The sequence below is a fragment of the Odocoileus virginianus genome, chromosome 18 (genome assembly GCF_023699985.2).
Source record: "Odocoileus virginianus isolate 20LAN1187 ecotype Illinois chromosome 18, Ovbor_1.2, whole genome shotgun sequence".
Classification (NCBI taxonomy): Eukaryota; Metazoa; Chordata; class Mammalia; order Artiodactyla; family Cervidae; genus Odocoileus; species Odocoileus virginianus.
Window position 1 is genome coordinate 2,700,118 of NC_069691.1, and position 21,546 is coordinate 2,721,663.

General features: G+C 38.1%; 1 protein-coding gene and 1 non-coding gene across 14 annotated transcripts in view; both read left to right on the top strand.

The window, feature by feature from the left end:
- The window catches only part of RNF38 (ring finger protein 38), a 119,548-nt gene that overhangs the window by 92,801 nt on the left and 5,201 nt on the right, over positions 1 to 21,546 (top strand). For 12 of the 13 annotated variants that reach the window (XM_070480257.1, XM_070480258.1, XM_070480263.1 and 9 more), the window contains 7 exons: positions 1,722 to 1,935; positions 8,544 to 8,711; positions 9,956 to 10,126; positions 12,362 to 12,523; positions 12,839 to 12,945; positions 14,209 to 14,293; positions 18,368 to 18,489. In XM_070480257.1, the coding sequence (XP_070336358.1) occupies positions 1,722 to 1,935; positions 8,544 to 8,711; positions 9,956 to 10,126; positions 12,362 to 12,523; positions 12,839 to 12,945; positions 14,209 to 14,293; positions 18,368 to 18,489 (1,029 nt within the window). The remainder of the gene's footprint in view (positions 1 to 1,721; positions 1,936 to 8,543; positions 8,712 to 9,955; positions 10,127 to 12,361; positions 12,524 to 12,838; positions 12,946 to 14,208; positions 14,294 to 18,367; positions 18,490 to 21,546) is intronic. The other variant, XM_070480259.1, reaches the window with a different exon arrangement.
- Positions 17,378 to 17,484, top strand: LOC139039552 (U6 spliceosomal RNA). Its single transcript, XR_011492892.1, has one exon. It is a non-coding gene; the product is annotated as a U6 spliceosomal RNA (small nuclear RNA).

Genomic DNA, 21,546 nt, shown 5'->3' on the forward strand with positions numbered 1-21,546 from the left:
AATATTCTTTCCTGGAGAACCCCATGGACAGTAAGAAAATAGGGTCTTGGCAGAAACCTGTTTAGCCAAGTGATTGGTAATACATACATATGCATGAGTGATGCAAATCAGTGTCATGTGGCCCTTTATACAGTGCACTGAAAAGGGCCTATCAACTCTCTCATATCCTTTCCAGTAATATGTAATGTCATGCAAGTCATGAGAAAACATCAGACAAACCTGGGTTAAGGCTCATTCTGCAGAGTGAGCGTGTCTTCAGAGGTATCAAGGTCATGGAAGATGGAGCTGTCATGGATTGGAGAAGACAAAGGAAGCCTGACCACTATGCAGTAATGGGACCTTGTATTGGATTCTGAAACAGTGAGGGAACATTGGTAGAAAAACTGGGTGAAATCGGGAATACATTGTGTTAATTAATAGTATGATACCAGGGTTCATTTCTTAATTTTGATAATTCTTTGTATTCTAATGGAAGATACTAACATGAGGGAAAGCTGGGTAAGGGTTATGCAAAGACTATACGAAAAGTATCTCAAAATAAAACATAAAAGTAAGTTCTAAGATAGATGGCACATGAAAATCAATGAAATATAGTTTGTTGGTTTTGAAGCAGAAATGCAAAACAGTTATGCTGAACATAAAGATAGAGGAAGCAGTGAAAGGAGCAGGAGCCTTGCGGATTAATATTAAGAGCACCGTGGAGGAATTAATATCACAAAAGAATGTCCCTTTTTCTTTTTAAGATTGGGCAGTTGAGAGAAAGAAGAAACAGATTTAGAGGTGCAGAATGCAACAATGAAGGGAAAGGTGACCTGTCCTCAGTGAAGACTGCTGAGGTAGCTGTGTGCAGCTGTGTCTCGAAGGGGGCTGTTTCGCCTCTTGTGCCTGAAGTGGAGTACATTTTTATTGAGGCTTGCTGTTGTTTCGAATTATTACCCATGCTGAGCCCTTGTAAAAAGCAGTGGAACTGAATTGTGGAATTAAGGGACATGGAAAATAGAAGTCTACTTAGGATAACAACTGTTATTTGTGTTTAACTATGTAGATGACACGTGCATAGAGAGTAAAAGTGGTTTCTTTCAGTAGCCAAATTGGACCTTAAAATTCTGTATATCGCTAGAGTATTTATGCTGACACCATCTCACAGTCATTTTCATTCTCAGTATTTATTGTTACTCAGTTATTTGCAATTGTAAATAGATTAAATGCTTTTTAGTTATTACTCATTTTTTTAAATTGTCATCTTGGGCGTGTGGGAACTATGTCTTTTCTATATGCCTTAGCCAGACAGACAAATATAAAATACTCATTAGGCATAATAGGATTACTGCCAAGATATATGCAGATTAAAATTTGTTGTAGAATGTCTATAAAATAAAAGGGACAGAATAGTAAGTTAAATCATAAGAACTTACTGATATTTGTCTGTAAAAAGGGCAATTTTATACAATTAAACCCATACCCCCAAAATGACAGTGATTGGCTATTGATGTCTAAATACTCTGAGCTGAATATCGATTTTGTTTTCTTCCGTTATTTTTTTAAAAAGCATGCATTCTATTTTGTGTTTAGAGCTGATGATGAACCACAACAGTTCTTTAATACTCAAGCCTATGTTAGCTTATACTGCTAATGGATTACAAAGAGAGACAGTACCGACCCTGATGGAACACGGCAGTAAACATTATAACAACCTCTTTGACATTTTTACTGTATTACAGTCCTCCTGTCAGGCGTCAGAGAGGAAGACGGGATCGTCAGTCTCGACATAATTCCATTAGTCAAGATGAAAATTATCACCATCTCCCTTATGCACAGCAGCAAGCAATAGAAGAGCCTCGAGCCTTCCGCCCTCCGAATGTATCTCCCCGTCTATTACACCCTGCTGCTCATCCGCCCCAGCAGAATGCAGTGATGGTTGACATACATGATCAGGTATAGTAACAGAGTATCCAAGAAATACAGATGCCCAAAGTTGGTAGCAGCTTATCTAGGTTTATTGTTTTTTGTTGTAGATTACTTTTACCTAAAAGAAAACAGTTTTACCTAAAATGAATCCATTTTAGATAAATTCATCATTCTTCATTGAAAATTAAAATTTAAATTCTACACAGCTTCCTTAAAAGAAAGTTGAACTTTAAAAAAATTAAGATCAGGGTTATAAAAGCTCAGAATGACTTCATTGTTATACTTGATTTGAAATGACTGATAGAGGATTTATAGTGAGGTCAGTCAGTCAGCTGGTGGTGTGAGGATATACTCCTGTTTTCTGCTTCCTTCCAGTTTCTTCTAGAGTAGTTCAGTAGGCAAAACAGTTGGGTGCAGCTTTGCTTACAAGTTTTCCTAGGTCTCCACTGAGATGACAAGTACCGAGCTTTCTTTCCCTTTGTTCCTGCCAGGAACTGAGGAACTAGCTGAGAAGGAGGGTTTGCCAGACCAAAAATTGACCAAAATTGTATGATTTTTTGAGGTCAGAGATACAAATCTAGACATATTCTTACAAAGTTCCTGGATTTTAAGGGTTAGGGAAAAAAAATCTTCCAAGTTTATAGACAACAGAAATTACAGTGGAAAGAAATTCAGAAACTAACATTCAGTTTTTCTTTTTTTTTTTTTTTTTTTGAAATTACTGCACTGGAAGATAAAAAACAATGAAACTACCATAATAGTGACAATTGAAAGAAAATATGATCTTGCACATACTGTGTAAAAGAAACCGGTCACAGGAAGCCCCAGTTTGTATAATTTCTTTTATATGAAATGTCTAAACTAGGAAAATCCATAGAAACAAAGAATGAAGTGATTGCTTATCATTAGTAGAATAATAGGATAAACTACGATACCTTCATACCATGGACTGTAACTATTAGAAAGAATTACTCATAGTTATGCCAGGAATACCTGCACACTATTGCTGAGCAAGAAAAGCAAAATTGAATTAAGTGTTATGTTCAGTTTTGTAAAACATGACAATTAAATGTTTGTGTACATAAGACTCTGAACATAGGGGAAAATATGGAGAAAGATAGACTAGGCTTGGGGGTGGGGGGGTGGTTACTAAACTGTAGGGATAGAGAAGGTAGGCAGAGGTGGAACCAAAGAAAAGGTGAAGTCTTCGGGAGAGGTGTGTTTTATTTATCTTGTATTACTTGAGGCTACATGTGTTCATTTGCGTCAGTCGTGTCCAGCTCTTTGTGACGCTATGGGCTATAGCCCACCAAACTTTTCTATCCATGGAATTTTCCTGGCAAGAATACTGGAGTGGGTTGCCATGCCATTCTCCAAGGGATCTTGGACCCAGGGATCAAACCTGTGTTTCCAGCATTGCAGGTGGATTCTTCACTGTCTGAGCCCTCATATGTATAACCTATACCACAAAGCTTGATGCAAACTAAGACACGGAATGCTGAGCCCCCCGGGAAGCCCCTGAGTCTACATACTGAGAAATGAAACAGTTGCATATGTAAATACTGGGACAGTGCAAGACACAGAAAACCTGAACAGACCCACAGCTATGGAAGAAATTGAAGGCATAATTAAAAACCTGTTCATAGACTACATCTGAATTCTCATTTCTGTAAAGAACTGAAAGTTCCAATTTAAACTGTCCTAGATCATAGTCACAGATAGAAATTTTCCAAGTATATTATGTGACACTCCTTAATAATAAAACCTCATAGACAATACAACAAATGAAACCTTTCAACTAGTTTCCCTCTTGAGTACAGATGCAGATGCTTTAAATAATAAACGATAGCTAGTGTTATAGTAAAATAGTCTATCCTGATGGTGCAGGGTAAATTCGACATTAGGAAATCTTCAGTTTAAAGGGAAAATGTTTTATTTTGTTAATAGATGCAAAAATATAAAATTTTGCCATCATATCCAGTAAAAGATCTTAAAATGGAAAAGGAGTTTTATTTTCTAGAGCTGTCAGTGAGGGTTATTGAGAGCATTCCCCTTGATTGAGGACCATCTCCCAGAGTTTGCTCAGTTTCATGTCCATTGAGTCGATGATGCCATCCAACCATCTCATCCTCTGTCACCCCCTTCTTCCTCCTGCCTTCAGTCTTTCCCAGCATTAGGGTCTTTTCCAGTGGCTCGGGTCTTCACATCAGGTGGCCAGAGTGTTGAAGCTTCAGCGGAATAAGAGTAACTGGCACCAAATGTAATTTGCAGTGAAATTCACACCAACTGTGAAATTAGTCAAAGCGTTTGGGGCTGCAGGGGCCTAGGAAGCATGTATATTCTCTTTGGAGGATGAAATCTTCATTCTGGTTTTCAAAGAATTTCCTCAACTAAATTTTCAAGGACAGTAAGTAGTAAAGTTACCAAATACACGAGGAAAGAAAGACTATAAATGAAAACTAAAGGAATAGATCCACAGCGAGTTCACATAACATTTCAAGCAGCATAATTAACGGTAGAACTTAAGAGTGCTTTCTTGCTGATAGCTGGTCTAAGCCAGGGTGATCACTATCACTGCATCTGTTCAGTGTCCCGGAAGCTAAGCCAGGACTGGGAGCTTCCCAGGTGGCTCAGTGGTAAAGAATCCACCGGCAGTGCCGGAGACGTGGGCTTGATCCCTGGGTGAGGAAGATCCCCTAGAGAAAGGCATGGCAGCCCAGTCCAGTGCTCTTGCCTGGGAGATCCCATGGACAGAGGAGCCCGGCAGGCTACAGTCCATGGGGCTGTGAAAGAGTCAGACCTGACTAAACAACAACAGGCCAGGGCTGATGACAGGAAAAAGAGGGTAAGAATAAGAGAAGAGCAAATAGCATCATAAGTAATTGCAGATGAGATAATCATACAGTTAGAAGATCCCACATTATTAAAGCAACAATACAGCAAGTCAGTTGCATTTCTTTATACTAGTCAGCATAATTAAAAAAAAGAAACATATATTTACACTAAACAACCCAGTTTTTTCAACATAGAAGCTGGGGCATTGAGGGTAAGGAGAAGAGATGAAAGTGGCAACTATAAATTTAAAGAGACATTGTTTTTGTTTGCAGTATGTAAACCATTCTTGGATACTGATTGAGAAACAGAAGAGAAAGTTAAAAGAAAATCATTTATAACATTGATGATACAATTGAAGTTTTGAACACTGACTTCATTTTTTTTTTTTAAAAGGAACTTTTCATTAAGATATGTTGATATTGGCTGTGGTGGTTATTTTAAGTGTTGTCTTTTAGAAATAAGTACTGAAATATTTGTGAAGCGATAGGTTTATAGAATTCAACAAAGTATACAAAGGGAGGAGTTGATAGGAGTGGATTGGATATATGGTCTTCTGGTTTTGGAGGCTACGTGATAGATATAGGGGTTCATTATACTGTACATTATGCTATGTGCATAGTATATATGTATATATGCATAGTACATTATACTATACATAGAACATGTTTGAAATTCTCTATATTAAATATGCAAATAAGAAAGTACAACTGAAATCAGAATAACAAAAGGAAGTTAAGAGTCTTAACAAAAGATGTTCAAGTCCTTTTTGATTACAAAACTGTCTAAATAGATATTTGGCTTGAAAGATCCAAACTTGTGAAAACTGTCTGCTTTCCCAACTCACATACGTAGAATTAGTATATTCCAAGTAAATTTCCAGTAAGTTTTTGGTGTAACTTGAGAAACTGATTCCGTGATTTCTGCGGCCTTTTAAAGGACCAGGGATTATCTGGAGCAGGAAAAGCAAGCTGCTGCCGACTGTTTCCGTAGAGCTCTGTCGGAACACGGCTTTGCTGTCTGCTCATCTGTCACTTGTGGGCGCTTTGTGCAGGAACTGGGGTGGCCCACAGACTCAAAATACTTACTTTTCTGGCCCGCAGTGAAATAGCTGGCCAACCGACACTTTGGTTTCGGGTCTCTGAGTCTAGGTGGTTCTCAAAATATGTCTTGAATTAGCTGATCAGCAGCAGCAGCAGGACCTGGACATTTATTAAAAATGCAGATTCTCAAACTATACACCAGACTTACCAGGTGTGGGACCCAACAATGTGTTTTAAGCCAATTAAGAGAACTTTTGGTGTATAATTCTGAAGTAGAACAAGTTGGGCAGAGTAGCTCTTCCAATTATTAGGACTAATCATAAAGCTGTATGAGGCATTTTTGCCAGAATAATTAACCATTTGGTATGGAAATAGACAAAAATAACCTATCAGCAATATAACAAAGCCTCCAAACTTCACAAAAGAGTTTTGAATAATAAATTTAGTAAGTGGTATTATTTATGAAGAAACCTAATTTCTTGGAGGTATAGTACTGTAGCAGTGTTCATGTAGTGACAGGATAGTCTAACAAAAAGCCTTAATATAAAATTGTTCTTTGTAAAGTAACATTTAATACAGTTAATATAAATTAGGATTCCAGTGGATTTTGAAACTGAATAAAATTATTTGAGGTTATTTTCGTAAGAATAAATATATAAAAATGGCCCAAAAATAAAGTGAGAAGAAAGTATGGTAATGAGAAGAACTTGTCTTACTGGATACTGACTTTTCTAGTAAGAGACTATAATTGAGACAACACAAATTTGACACAAAATAGATCCAGGTATGTTTGGGAAGTTACTGAATAGAAAGAAAGAGGTAGTTCAGTTTAGAGGAAAGGGGAATGTTGAATTACCATTAAATAAAAGATTTATCAAAAGAGAAATAATAGACTGAGAAAATATTACATGTCTCTCTAAGTAAAAAGCCAAACTGTGAGTTAATATGAATGGACAGCCTTACAGAAAGTGGGCAGTGAACAAAGGATATAGATTATTTACATAAAAGGAAATCTAGATGATTAATAAACATATTAAAAGATGTTCAACCTCTCTAATCTGAGAAATACAAATTTAAAGTAAGCCCGGTTCATCACAGCACTGTTTATAATAGCCAGGATGTGGAAGCAACCTAGATGCCCATCAGCAGACGAATGGATAAGGAAGCTGTGGTACATATACACCATGGAATATTACTCAGCCATTAAAAAGAATTCATTTGAACCAGTTCTAATGAGATGGATGAAACTGGAGCCCATTATACAGAGTGAAGTAAGCCAGAAAGATAAACACCAATACAGTATACTAAAGCATATATATGGAATTTAGAAAGATGGTAACGATAACCCTATATGCAAGACAGAAAAAGAGACACAGATGTATAGAACAGACTTTTGGACTCTATGGGAGAAGGCGAGGGTGGGATGATCTGAGAGAACAGCATTGAAACATGTATATTATCAAGTGTGAAACAGATCACCAGCCCAGGTTGGATGCATGAGACAAATGCTTGGGGCTGGTGCACTGGGATGACCCAGAGGGATGGGATGGGGAGGGAGGAGGAAGGGGGGTTCAGGATGGGGAACACATGTAAATCTGTGGCTGATTCATGTCAATGTATGGCAAAAACCACTACAATATTGTAAAGTAATTAGCCTCCAACTAATAAAAATAAATGAAAAAAATAAATAAAATAGACAAGCTGAAAAATAAATGAATAAATTTAAAAAATAATAAAGCCTGGTAGATACTGGTTTTTCCCCCTTCCCCCAAAGTAGTATTTGTATAACAAGCAAGCATGCTTGTTATGCAAATATTGTATATCTGCCTTGAGTGGAGGTGCTGAGAGTCTTTACTACTATTGGGATTGTGATTTAATCCATCCAGACTTCTACTAAAGTTTAAAATACATTCACCCCTTTCTTTACCCAGTAATCCCTGTGAAATGAATAAAACTAATGTGTAAGGATATATGTTCAGTGATGTTTTTTATGGTTGTTATTTGTATTGGTAAAAGGTGAATACAACTTAAAGTCCTTTAGTATATGAACGATAGGATTGTGTTAAAATGATGAGTGTATTTGAAATATCTTATTAGTGTCAAAAAGAATGAATTGGCTTTAATTTCCTTCAAGAGATACCTACAATATTAATTGGAAAAAGTAAGTTGCAGGGTAATACCTCATTTATATTAAGAACAAAAACAAGCATGACAGTAGTTCATGCATATGTTTATATGCTCGTGGAGAATGATACAGGAGGACATATTTTTAAACGTTGTTTGCTTCCAGATAGATAGGATGGGAATAAAACTGACCAGGGGAGAAGGGAATTATTGAACTTTTTAAAAATGATACTTAACATTTCACTAGTTGGAATTAAACAAATGGTTTTTTCCCTCCTGTTGAATGTGAGCAGGTTATTAGCAGACATGTTTCTTTTTTCCAGATTTCCCCCTTAGGAAAGTTTTCTGCTCTGTAGAGCAGGCTTGAAGAGTTATTATTCTTCTGGACTTGAAGTTTTTTTGAGTCAGGCCCAGTTCAGTGGATATCATATACCGCTCCTGAAACAGCTTTTCTCTACAGTAACAAGAAGATTTTGGTTGAAACTGTTGCAGAAGTACATTGTGAACAATCTGTGCAGCTAAGAGTAGAATCAGTAAATGCCCAGATTTTAATTTTTAATAACTGATGTTTTATCCAGACTGTAAGAGCTTACCCAGACTCACCCTTACTTCTTGGCGTTGCGTCTCTTCTGACAGCTCCATCAGGGCAGCGTCCCTGTGTCTTACACGGTGACGACCGTCGCGCCCCATGGCATCCCACTCTGCACGGGCCAGCACATCCCCGCCTGCAGCGCGCAGCAGGTCCCGGGGTGCTCCGTGGTCTTCAGCGGGCAGCACCTCCCCGTCTGCAGTGTGCCTCCCCCCGTGAGTGTGCCGTCTTCTGCGGAGCGGCTCAATACGCCATAAACCAAACCCGAGAGGCTGGGGGCTTTCGCCTTCAAGTAAAAAATGCAGTTTTATTGCAACAGAAATCTCAGTTGCACCTGTACAGTAACAGTTTAGTAGAATTAGCTTTCAAACTTGATATGTTTTTACATTAATTAAGTTACACATATTTTAACATTCTTTGAAGGTCAAATCATATTCCTTCACATGTCTGCACTGTTTAAAATTAAACCTTAATAAAGATTGTCCTTCAGGTTTTAACATAGGATATTGAACTGATTAGTAATAAAGTCTCAGACAATTTGGTGATCAACATTAATAGCCTCAGCACTTGCTGGGTTTTTAATAGGCACTTTGAGTTGCTTCGACTTACTTATTCCATACTATAGGAAGCCTGTGATGAAAATAGTACCCTTATTTTCTAAATGATGAAATTGAAAATGGTTTGCTTAATTATCATAGAAGCAATTAGCATGAGAAAACAGGAGTTCACACTCACTTCTTTCTGCCTCTTACAAGCTTATACTTGATCCTTTACCACTCCCTAGTGCAGCCCCCTTATTTGAAAAACAGGTAGCTGAAAACCAGAGAACTTAAGTGACTTGTCTAAGGTCAATACAGTCTTCGAAGTAAAGCACTTTGCTAAATCTTAATATAATCCTAATAATCCTGTCTGAATTTGAGATTAAAACAAACACATACATATAAATACTAAACCAATTTGACATTAATTTACCCATGCATGGTTTCTCATTGATAGATTATAGAACCAATGTGCCAAATTAGCAAACTAAAATATTGAGAGATCATAAAGCATTTAGTTGTGAATTGGGCTTTTAGAAATAAAAAAATCTACAAGATTGAAAAGGACAGCTTCTTGCAAAGTAGTAACGTCTGCTACATTTTAAGCCAAGTGGGAAGAGACTCCTTCTCTGTGGCACTTTCCCTTCATTTTCGTATGTGTTACAAAAGCTTAAGTAAAAGATAGCTGTTTTGACTGATTTATAAGAACTATGTAAAATCCAGAATAATTACTAGTTACCATTCATTTTACTAATATATGCAAAAATGTGCAAGTATCTCATTGTTACTATAGGTTATTAAGACATTTTTATGATTCTGGGAGGACTATGGCAGTAACGTTTCAATCTGATTGTATAGTTGTTTTTTTTTAATTAATATATTCTGATACTCTCAACAAAAAGTAATGATTTCTCTTACAGATGCTTCAAGCATGTTCTGTTCAGCACTTACCAGTACCGTATGCTGCATTTCCACCCCTTATTTCCAGTGATCCGTTTATTTTACATCCTCCCCATCTTTCTCCTCATCATCCTCCTCATTTGCCACCTCCAAGCCAGTTTGTCCCTTTCCAAACACAGCAGTCACGATCGGTAGGTATCTTTTCTCTTATGTCTTTAACTTTTACAGAATATTTAGACCTAAAAGATTAATTTAGTAGATGTTTAAGTTGTTATCATTTAAAAATTGTAACTTTGACACTTTCCTGGTTCTTAAAAGAACTAAGAATCCCACACATAGAAATATATATAAGCAATAATTGTACCTACAGTTACCTTGGTTTATTAAGTTTTTCTAGTTATTTTATATGAAACTTGTCTAATCAAATTCTTTTGTATCTGCAATCCTTTGGAAATTGAATCTGGGAAAAAAAAACCCACAGTTCTAGTTTTTCCTTTCATACATTTCTAAAATGGGAAAATGAAAATATAAAAATGTTTATACTTGTTAGAATAATATTTATATTCATTTAGGCAAGTAAGTAATCCTTTGAACCTCAATTGTTTTTTCCCAAAGGCTGGTTTTATACTGTGTTCTGATGAAAAGTAGATGAGATACTCTGTTAGCATAGTTCACTCTGTCCTGGAGCTGGAATATAGCTAAGAGGCATAATATTTCCAGGGGCTGGAGGGATCAGTGGGGGGAAACACACTGGAAGAAGGCCCCATTGTTTTCTAGACAGGCCAAGTTGAACATCTGAACCATGATTAAAGGAGAATAAGGGAAAGAACGTATGGAAATGGTTAGAGTGGAAATGGCCTTGTGAATGGAGCTTGATGGTTTACCCTAAGAGAGCCTGACCATGCTTTACTTAGGATTTATACACCATGCTTGGTCTCAGGAGGAGGTGAGATACAAGCTTACATGGCTGCTTTCCTGAAAACTAGAAGCCAATTATGTCAGAAGTTTGGCTAATCTGAAAAGTTGAAACAACTCCCACAAGAAAATCTTTTATTAGAATCAGGACAGGATTCATGCCAGGATGTTCCTTAGGAAGCTTCCAGTACCTGAGAATTCCAGGTTAAAACTAAATTTAGCCATTATACAAGCATACATAAGCTTCCAAAGTAACTGTTAGCAGTTACTTGTATTTGAATAATGTGTTGCTGTTCTCTTAACTGTGGGAAGAAGTTAGACTAACATTTAAGAATACATGTTCCCAAGAGATCAGATTGAAAACATCAGCCCCAAAATGTGTACACAGATGTTCATAGCAACATTATTCCTAATAGCCATAAGTGGAAACATTCCAGGTGTCCATTGACTGATGAATGGATAAACAAGGCATGGTATATCTATCCAGTAGATTATTACTCAACTCTAAAAAGAACAAAGTACTAATATACAGACTACAAGATGGATGAACCCTGAAAACATGCTAAGTGAAAGAAGCGGATACAAGGGCCACATCCTGTGTGATTCCATATATACATGACATATCCAAAATAAGCAAATGTATAGAAATATAAAGTACATTAGCAGTTGTCTAGAACTTGGGAAGGACTGAGGGAAATTAGATAGTGGTTATGATTGTACAACTCGTGTGAATATACTAAAATCCACTGAATTGTACCCCTTAGCAGGGTGATTTCATAGTATGTGAATTTCATCTCATGCTATTTTTTAAAAAATGATTGGGCGGAGGGGCAACATAGGCTATGTGCTTTGCAAAACACTGTGTGCTTTCTGAACGTTGTCTTGGTGTTCAGATCACACTTTGGAGGTAGGCTGTGAACATGTCGGCTCTGCAGATGACAGTATTGAGGTTCAGAGTGAGTAATTTCTGTAAGAGCCGCAGGGCTCATCATTTACAGCACCGAGTTTGTCTAATGCCAAAGCCCGTAAGCTTTCTGCTGTAAAATAACCGCCTGCTGTGTCCTCTACTGTTTAGCCCTAGCTCTCATTCACGGTACACACCGTCTTTGATTCCATCTGTTAAAGGTTGTGTCTGCAATTGATGTAGTTCACTGTGCCATGACTTCAGAAACTTCATCTTTTATGTAACTGGCTTACTACATGACTTTCTGTCTTTCTCGATATCATTTTTAAGGGAAAGTTCAAATAGTGAAAGAAATGTATCCTTTAGTGAATAGTGGAAATGTTTAATAACATGTTTGAGAGATTTTCTTATTGAAATTCAGTTAAAGGCAGTGAGAGTTTACTGTAGGCTATATGTCCACTTGTATGAATTTAGATTGACGTGAACATCAGAAAATGCATGACCCGAAAGAATTCTTTGGGTTTTTTTATTTTGATTTTTGTTATAAAACGCAGTCTATCGGTCTGAACACTTAACATTAGTTTGCTTCCCCCACCCCACCCTTCAGCCTCTGCAAAGGATAGAAAACGAAGTGGAACTCTTAGGAGAACATCTTCCTGTGGGAGGTTTTACTTACCCGCCATCTGCCCACCCCCCGACATTACCTCCATCGGCTCCTTTGCAGTTCCTGACACATGATCCTTTGCATCAGGAGGTTTCATATGGAGTAGTAAGTTTTCATTTGTTATTAATTTATTGCTTGCTTTGGTAACTAACTTGAGTTCTGCTTCAGTATAACTCTACATGTTTTGAATTTTAAATGTATTCTTGCAGTCAGTTGGAAAATTGTATTTAGAAGCACACCTAAGAGTATTCTTGTTTTAAACTAGTTGTTGCACCTTTGTTAATGTTTTAAGAAATACTAAATACCCTTGAACAATAAATAACTTTCTAGGTTTTTAAAAATGAAGAGACTTTATTCAACACCTTAAAAAGTTGTGGATGTGGAATGATCTTAAATTGTCTTACCATTCTTTCCCTACAGCCTTATCCTCCATTTATGCCTCGGAGGCTCACAGGACGCAGTAGATACCGGTCCCAGCAGCCCATACCACCTCCCCCCTACCATCCCAGCTTACTACCATATGTGTTGTAAGTTCTGTCTTGTTTTTTAATGAGTTCTGCATTTTGACACCCTTGAGATACTCTTCCCTTTATGAACAATTTTATGTGTGTTAGAGACTTGTTTTTATTTGATGTGAAGAGGTTGGGGTGGGGGACCATTTGAGGCTGAAAGAGAAGAGCAGGACAGGGGAGCAGCGGGGGCGGGGTGCAGCAGAAGTTAGACAGAGAAGTGTAAGTCGCTGGCCTCTTTCACGGCAGGCATTACCCGCCGCTTCCCGTGGTTTTCTAGCATGTGATGCTGCCCCTTCTCTCAGGGGACGCCCCAGAGAGGAGCTATATCTGTGCCTTAGAAATACTCTGCTGGGGTTGGGTTTGTGACAGAAACACCCATGGCTTAAACATCATACATAGTTCAGTGATATCTAGAATTAGGTGATTCAGACCTGGTTTGTTAGCTCCATAACTCTGAGGAATGGGTCTACCATCCTCAAAATTTTATGGCTTCCTCTGCATGATAGAAGATGACTTCTCAGGCTCTGGCCATCACATCCACATTCTAGCTAGCAAAAATGAAACTGAATCTCTCTGCCTACTTGCTTCCTCTCAAGAATAATTCCTAGAAGTTGCATGTATGACTCTTGCCGACATTCTGTTGGTTAGAATCTAGACCCATGTCTCTAAGTACTTCTAGAAAGGCTAGGGAATGTTGTTTTTATACCAGAGGGCCATGTGCCTATATCATACTATTTTGAAAATTGTAGGTTTATTATCTTAAAATCAAATACTATAAATCTCCTAATTTTGTTCTTAAACTGATTTTACTTAAAGTCTTTTGCATGTCCATATAAATTTTAAAATCAGCAAATCAGTTTCTACTTTAAAAAAGCTGGAATTTGGTGGGATTATGTGAAATCTATAGATGAGTTTTGGAAGAGAATTGACATCTTTATTGAATCTTCTGACCTACTTATATGGTATATTTCTCTCTTTACTACCTTTTCAAATTTATCCTAGCAGTATTTTTACAGTTTTTATTTTATAGGTCTTGCACATGTTTGGTTAAATTCATCTGTAATATTTCATGTTTTATTTTTATTCTGTTGCAAATGATATTCTTTTAATGTCAGTTTTTAATTGTTTATTGCTAGTAAAATCAGATTCTTTAAAGGGTTGTCACTGATGAACACTGATCATTCTTTATCCCTGTAGCACTGGCCTTGTTCTTCTCATCCTGTTCATTGATACAATGCATTAATGTATCAGTGCTTGTGTTGGTTATTTTCACTGCAGATCAATGCTTCCAGTGCCACCTGCAGTGGGCCCAACTTTCAGCTTTGAATTGGATGTGGAAGATGGAGAAGTAGAAAATTACGAGGTTAGTAGCTGAACTGTGAGTTGATTTGGGGAGTTTGTATGCATAAAAATACTGTACTACTCAACTCATTCATCTAATTAAACACTAGGTAAATCCGTTGTATGTTTCAAGATACAAATATGTCAAAAATTATTTCAACATGTACCACACAGTTATGATAACAAGATAGACTGTATTAGAATTACATACAATTCCTGTGAGAGAATGAAAATGAGAAAATGATGAATTATGATTGGATGTTCTGAAAACATTTTGCAGCTGCAGAAGTGTGAAGAGTCAGTTCCTGAGGGATGGGAAAGCTTTTTCATGCCTAAGATTAAGGCAGGGAAATGCTGAATATTCTTGAGGAAGAACATAATATCTGGCTAAAGTGAGGGGAGAAAATGGAGATTTGATTGAAAAACTCAACTGGTTGTATTTGAGTGCCCTGTGCTTGCTCCGGTACAGAATGAACATAATTTTGAATATTGTGGGAGGAAGGAACCACTAAATATTTTGGTGTTTATCAATCAGATTGCTGTCTTAAAGAGTCAGAATTAGTAACATGAAGAAATAGATGAAGTGGTTCAGAGTTGGTGGCGGGGTAACCAGTTTTTACCAGATAGTAAATTATAAAACCATGCAAGTTCTGAACTTTGAAAACTTGAGGTAGAAAAGAATACACTTTGAAAGACATTTTAACACTATAATCAACAGGATTTGATCGTTGAATGGTTTATGGTAGTGTCAGGATTGTGAATGGGAGGGTTGCAAGAGAAGATGCTCTCCAAAAGGACTGCAGTAGCTTGTGAAGAGGGCTGACTCCAAGATGCCAGGACAGATAGACAATGCCACTTAATTTAGATGATGTTGACATTGCTATATTATTTGAGGTTTGGAGTAAAATGGACAAAAAGGGTTGGAAGACATATTTGGATTTGGAAATGTTGAATGTGAGTGACTGTGACTTTGTTTTGGTACTGTGGGCTAGCTGCTGCTTACCCCAGCCTCACTCAGTCTCTATACAATATAAGTATTGGAACAGACTTTTTGTTGTTTGTTTTTAGGTAAATGGAATCTGGGTACAGAGAGGAAAGACACATACACCTAGTCTTAGAGCATCCCTCCCCCCTTTTTAGTGCATGGGGAAGAAATCAGGCCAAATGCTATATTCTTCTGTCGTTTTAAAATGCTGTTATGTTACTTTCTGCATGTAGTCACACAGCAGTGTCGTTTGGATTCCATTCTCAGATTTCTTGAGAAATGGGCTATAATACTTTTATGTTTCTACACTGTTGATGCTAGTTTTGAACAGAGTAGTAAGAAAAGGAGTTGGTTATCCTTTTGGCATTCTGTACTAAAATTATCATAAGTCATATTGCTGAAAGCAAGACAGAAAACAGATCATATACATATCAGTGGTAAAAACAGTGATACCATCCCAGTAAAAGAAAAATATTTTGTGTGTGGCATTAGAGTCTCTTTCTAAATTGTAGTTGGGTTTGACTGTGTTTAATCTTCTGCAAAGTCGTACTTTAACCCAGTCGAGAAAGTACTTGGCTGTTTGTGGCTTTACTTGATGGTGTGCATGCCCCCCGCACTCCCCGTCCCCGAGTACTCACTGTTTGGAGTCTCTCCTCTACATCCTTGCTTCAGTACCTTTACGCCCCTTGATTCTTCTCCTTAAGAACTTTGCCCGATCCTTGCACATGGCTGTCTTTCAAGACCCAGCTAATGCTGCCTCTATGAAAGGCATTTCTGGTCTATTCCCAGGTCTGTATGAGTCTCTCTCTCCTTTTTGCCTTCATAGGTGTTACAAAACTTTGCATAATTAGTATGTCCTGCCTTCAGTTGTCTTGCCTTCTGATCATGTAGATTTGTTGAGGGCTCAATATCATTTTACTCCATCCAGTAAGGCCTTAACGTAGTAGTCATAAATCGTATTAGTTGACCTAAGTGTTCTATAGAATATAAGAGAGAGGTATAAAAGATATATCACCTGTATCATAAATTTTATAGCTAATTGTAGTCAGCATCGATAAAATAAAACAAGTTACCATCTATTTAGCATTCAGGGACACTGAGGGGCACGCGTGGGGCCTGGGAGAAGGGTCTCTAGGTGACCCGCTTCTCCAAACAAGGCGGCACCAGAAGGGGCAGCAGTACCACAGCATTGACTGTTGAGTCTGCGGAAGGTTAGACTTCTTCCTCTCATTGTCCATCACTGTTTCTTTGTTACCTATTCTCTTAACCATGTCACCTATTCTCTTAACCAGTGGTAGCCTTAAAAAAGGGGGTGGGGGGCAAGCGACCTTTATATGGAGACCTGTACCTGCATGATTGTAGAAAGCAAAGGAGCAGTTAAAACTATGGAAAACCAGGAAAATGGAGAGACTAGGGTAAAATCTATTAACATAATAGATATAATGTGTTGAAACTTACCACCTGAGTTAAAATCCATGAGTTCATGAGTGATTCTTCAAAAAAAAAAACAATAGAAAGTAAATTCGTTGGTCTTATCCTTCCTATTTATATAAATTATGCAGCTAAGTATAGTTTGATATGAGGCAGTTGATCAATATAAGAAGCATTTTATCTAATAAATGAAGAAAGAGTAATAGAATATTACAATTTTTAATGAATTAATGGATCCTAGGCAGTGTTCCATCAGTGCTAACTAACATAAAAACAAGACATGCTGAGCCGTATGATGGAAATAGTAAAACCTTCCAAATTATAGAAAGTAGAGGGGACAAGGAATGTATTAAACCACAGGAATTGGTGTGGGGAGGTTCAGTCAGCAAAACTCAGACTGGGAACTTCTACAGGCCATTGACCTGGTTTCTTTAACAAATATAAGAGTAAAAATACATACTTGAGACATCAGGCAGTCTTAACAGGTTTATTTGGATCCTAATTTGAACAAACTATTTCAAAGAGTATTGAAAATAATTGAAACAATCAAAGATATTTAACATTAAGGAATTACTAGTTTGGAGAGTGTAATGATGTTACTGTTGTTATATTTTAAATAGTCTTTTAGTTTTTAAAGTGCTGGTGGTTCTCAACCTGGGGACAGTTTTATCCCTTAAAAGGTATTTAGCAGTGCTCACTTCGGCAGCACATATACTAAAATTGGAACGATACAGAGAAGGTTAGCATGGCCCCTGCGCAAGGATGACATGCAAATTCGTGAAACGTTCCATATTTTTTCACCAGCCCAGGTTGGATGCATGAGAAAAGTGCTCAGGGCTGGTGCACTGGGAAGACCCAGAGGGATGGGATAGAGAGGGAGGCGGGAGGGGGCATTGGGATTGGGAATACATGTAAATCCATGGCTGATTCATGTCAGTGTATGGCAGAAAACACCGCAATATTGTAAAGTAACTAGCCTCCAGCTAATAAAAAAAAATGGAAAAAAAAATTAAAAAAGACTAAATCAAATTAAAAAAAAAGGTATTTAGCAAAGTCTGGAGATCTTTTGTATAGACCAGCGCACATGTGCTGAGTTGCTTCAGTCGTATCTGACTCTTGGCAATCCTCCTTGCCAGGCTCCTCTGTCCATGGGATTCTCCAGGCAGGAATACTGGAGCAGATTGCCATTCCCTTCTCCAGGGGATCTTCCCAACCCAGGGATCGAACCCGGGTCTCCTGCAGCTCCTGCACTGCAGGCAGATTCTTCAGTGCTGCGCCACCGCAGATAGTGTAGAGGCCTGGGTTACTGCTGAACATCCTGCCGCACATAGGACAACCCCCCGCAGCACACCTTCACCCACGCCTCCAGTGTCCAAAACGCTGAGGCTGGCGGACTGCCTTAGACTTAAAAGCAGAACTGTCTTACCAGTGAAATACCACGCTTTAGATTTCTTTCAAAATAATGTGGGTGTAGGAGTGGACAGTGAAAAATGAAATAAAATTAGCCATGACCTGTTGAGCCTGGGTAATAGGCATATGGAAGTAATTTCTTTATACTATTTTTCTACTTCAGTGTATATTTAAAATTTTTCCATAATAAAGCTAGTTTTAAAAAATAAACATGTCTGAATATAAAATTCAAAGAAGGATATGCAGATATGTCTTTCTTTCCCTCTGTAGGCCCTGTTAAACCTAGCAGAGCGACTGGGAGAGGCCAAGCCTCGAGGACTGACTAAAGCAGACATCGAACAGCTTCCTTCTTACCGGTTCAATCCTAACAACCACCAGTCAGAACAGACTTTGTAAGTACATTTTTCTGACATCTTTCTGTATTAAATTTCCTTTTCCACTTTCATGAAATAAAAGCTTGAAAGTCAAAGATAACTTGATGCAGGAAAGTAGTGACTGTTTTCATAGTCTAGGCTTGTGCTGTCCAATAAGATAGCTGTTGAAGTTAAAATTTTTAGTTGCACTAGCCAGTGATGCTGTATCAGAGATGGAGGTGTATGGCATTTCTATCACCTGAGAAGGTTCTAGACAGTGCTGTTCTGGACTTTTATGTTGCCTAGAAATCTTCATGGTTTTTAACTCTAGGATGTTTTGTATTAGATCGAAAAGTCTCATACCTGTAACATTTGGGGGGTTTCCCCAAAGATTCTGCTGATTATAGCATCTTTCTTAATAGCACCTCTACTGAAATAGAGTTCACATTTAAAGTGTACAATCCAGTCGTCCATCATCACAGTCAAATTGATATCATTTTCATCACCCCCAGTAGAAATACTTTATCAATTAATAGCCACTCCCCATTTCTCCCCAGCCCTCTAAAGCCCTGACTCAGCCCCCCACTAATTTACTTTTATCTCCATAGATTGGCCTGATCTGGACATTTCATATAAATGGAACCAATATAACATGGGGTCTTTTGGGTCTGGCTTCTTTGATTTAGCATAATGTTTTCAAGGACCACCATACTGTAGCTTGTATCATTTCATTCCTAATGCGCTACACCATTTTACATTCCCACCAGCAGCGTACAGAAGTTTCCTTTTCTTCATATCCTCACCAACGCTTGTTATTGTCTGTCTTTTGATTCTAGCAGCCCTAGTGGGAGTGAAGTGTTATCTCTTGAGGTTTTGGTTTTCATTTTCCAGCTGGGCTAGTGATGTTGAGCTCTTACTATACTTACTGGCCATTCTCTTTGGAGAAATGTGTATTCACATTCTTTGTTTTTTAATTGGGTTGCCTTTATTGAGTTGTAGGAGTTATTTATATTTTATATGTATAGGTCCTTGTAAGACACATGATTTTCAAAAATATCTTTAATTCTGTGAGTTGTCTTTTCATTTTAGATTTATAAAGCATCTTTAGTACCCCTCGTTATTTTAAAGGATAAAGTTAATTTATTTATATGCCTTTTTTGGTGGTGGTTTCTTACGCTTTTGATATCATGTTTAAGAAACCATTGCCTATTCAAATGCAGAGTTCCACAGAATAGCAAGAGAGATAAGAAAGCCTTCCTCAGTGACCAATATAAAGATAGAGGGAAACAATAGAATGGGAAAGACTAGAGATCTCTTCAAGGAAAGTAGAGATACCAAGGGAATATTTCATGCAAAGATGGACTCAATAAAGGACAGAAGTGGTATGAACCTACCAGAAGCAGAAGATGTTAAGAAGAGGCGGCAAGAATACACAGAAGAACTGTACAAAAACAATTTTCATGACCCAGATAACCACGATGGTGAGATCACTCCACGATTCACACTCACGATGGTGTGAATGTGAAGTCAAGAGGGTCTTAGGAAGCATCTCTACAAACAAAGCTAGTGGAGGTGATGGCATTCCAGTTGAGCTATTTCAAACCCTAAAAGATGATACTGTGGAAGTGCTGCACTCAGTATGCCAGCAAATTTGGAAAACTCAGCAGTGCCCATAGGACTGGAAAAGGTCAGTTTTCATTCCAATCCCAAAGAAAGGCAATGCCAAAGAATGCTCAAACTACCTCACAATTGCATTCATCTCACACGCTAGTAAAGTAATGCTCAAAATTCTCCAAGCCAGACTTCAACAGTACATGAACCGTGAACTTCCAGATGGTCAAGCTGGATTTAGAAAAGGCAGAGGAACTAGAGATCAAATTGCCAATATCCGTTGGATCACTGAAAAAGCAAGAGAGTTCCAGAAAACCATTTACTTCTGCTTTATTGACTACACGAAAGCCTTTGACTGTGTGGATCACAACAAACTGGAAGATTCTTCAAGAGATGGGAATACCAGACCACCTGACCTGCCTCCTGAGAAATCTGTATGCAGGTCAGGAAGGAACAGTTAGAACTGGACATGGAACAACAGACCGATTCCAAATCGGGAAAGGAGTATGTCAAGGCTGTATATTGTCACCCTGCTTATTTAACTTATATGCAGAGTACATCATGAGAAACGCTGGGCTGGATGAAGCACAAGCTAGAATCAAGATTGCTGGGAGAAATATCAATAACCTCAGATATGCAGATGACACCACCCTTATGGCAGAAAGTGAAGAAGAATTAAAGAGCCTTTTGATAAAAATGAAAGAGGAGAGTGAAAAAGTTGGTTTAAAGCTCAAACTAAGATCATGGCATCAGATCCTATCACTTCATGGCAAATAGATGGGGAAACAGCAGCTGACTTTATTTTTTGGGGATCCAAAACCACTACAGATGGTGACTGCAGCCATGAAATTAAAAGACGCTTGCTCCTTCGAAGAAAAGTTATGACCAACCTAGACAGCATATTAAAAAGCAGAGACATTACTTTGCCAACAAAGGTCCGTCTAGTCAAGGCTGTGGTTTTTCCAGTGGTCATGTGTGGATGTCAGTGTTGGACCATAAAGAAAGCTGAACGCCAAAGAATTGATGCTTTTGAACTGTGGTGTTGGAGAAGACTCTTGAGAGTCCCTTGGACTGCAAGGAGATCCAACCAGTCCATCTTCAAGGAAATCAGTCCTGAATATTCATTGGAAGAACTGATGCTGAAGCTGAAACTCCAATAGTTTGGCCACCTGATCTGAACTGACTCATTTGAAAAGACCCTGATGCTGGGAAAGATTGAAGGCAGGAGGAGAAGGGGATGAGATAGTTGGATGGCATCACTGACTCAATGGACATGAGCTTGAGTAAACTCCAGGAGTTGGTGATGGACAGGGAGACCTGATGTGCTGCAGTCCATGGGGTCACAGAGAGTCGGACATGACTGAGCGACTGAACTGAACTGCCTATTCCAAGGTCGTGAAGATCTACACTTGTATTTTCTCTAAGAGTTTAACAGTTTTTAGCTCTTATATTTAGGTTTTTCATTTTTTAGTTAATTTCATATAT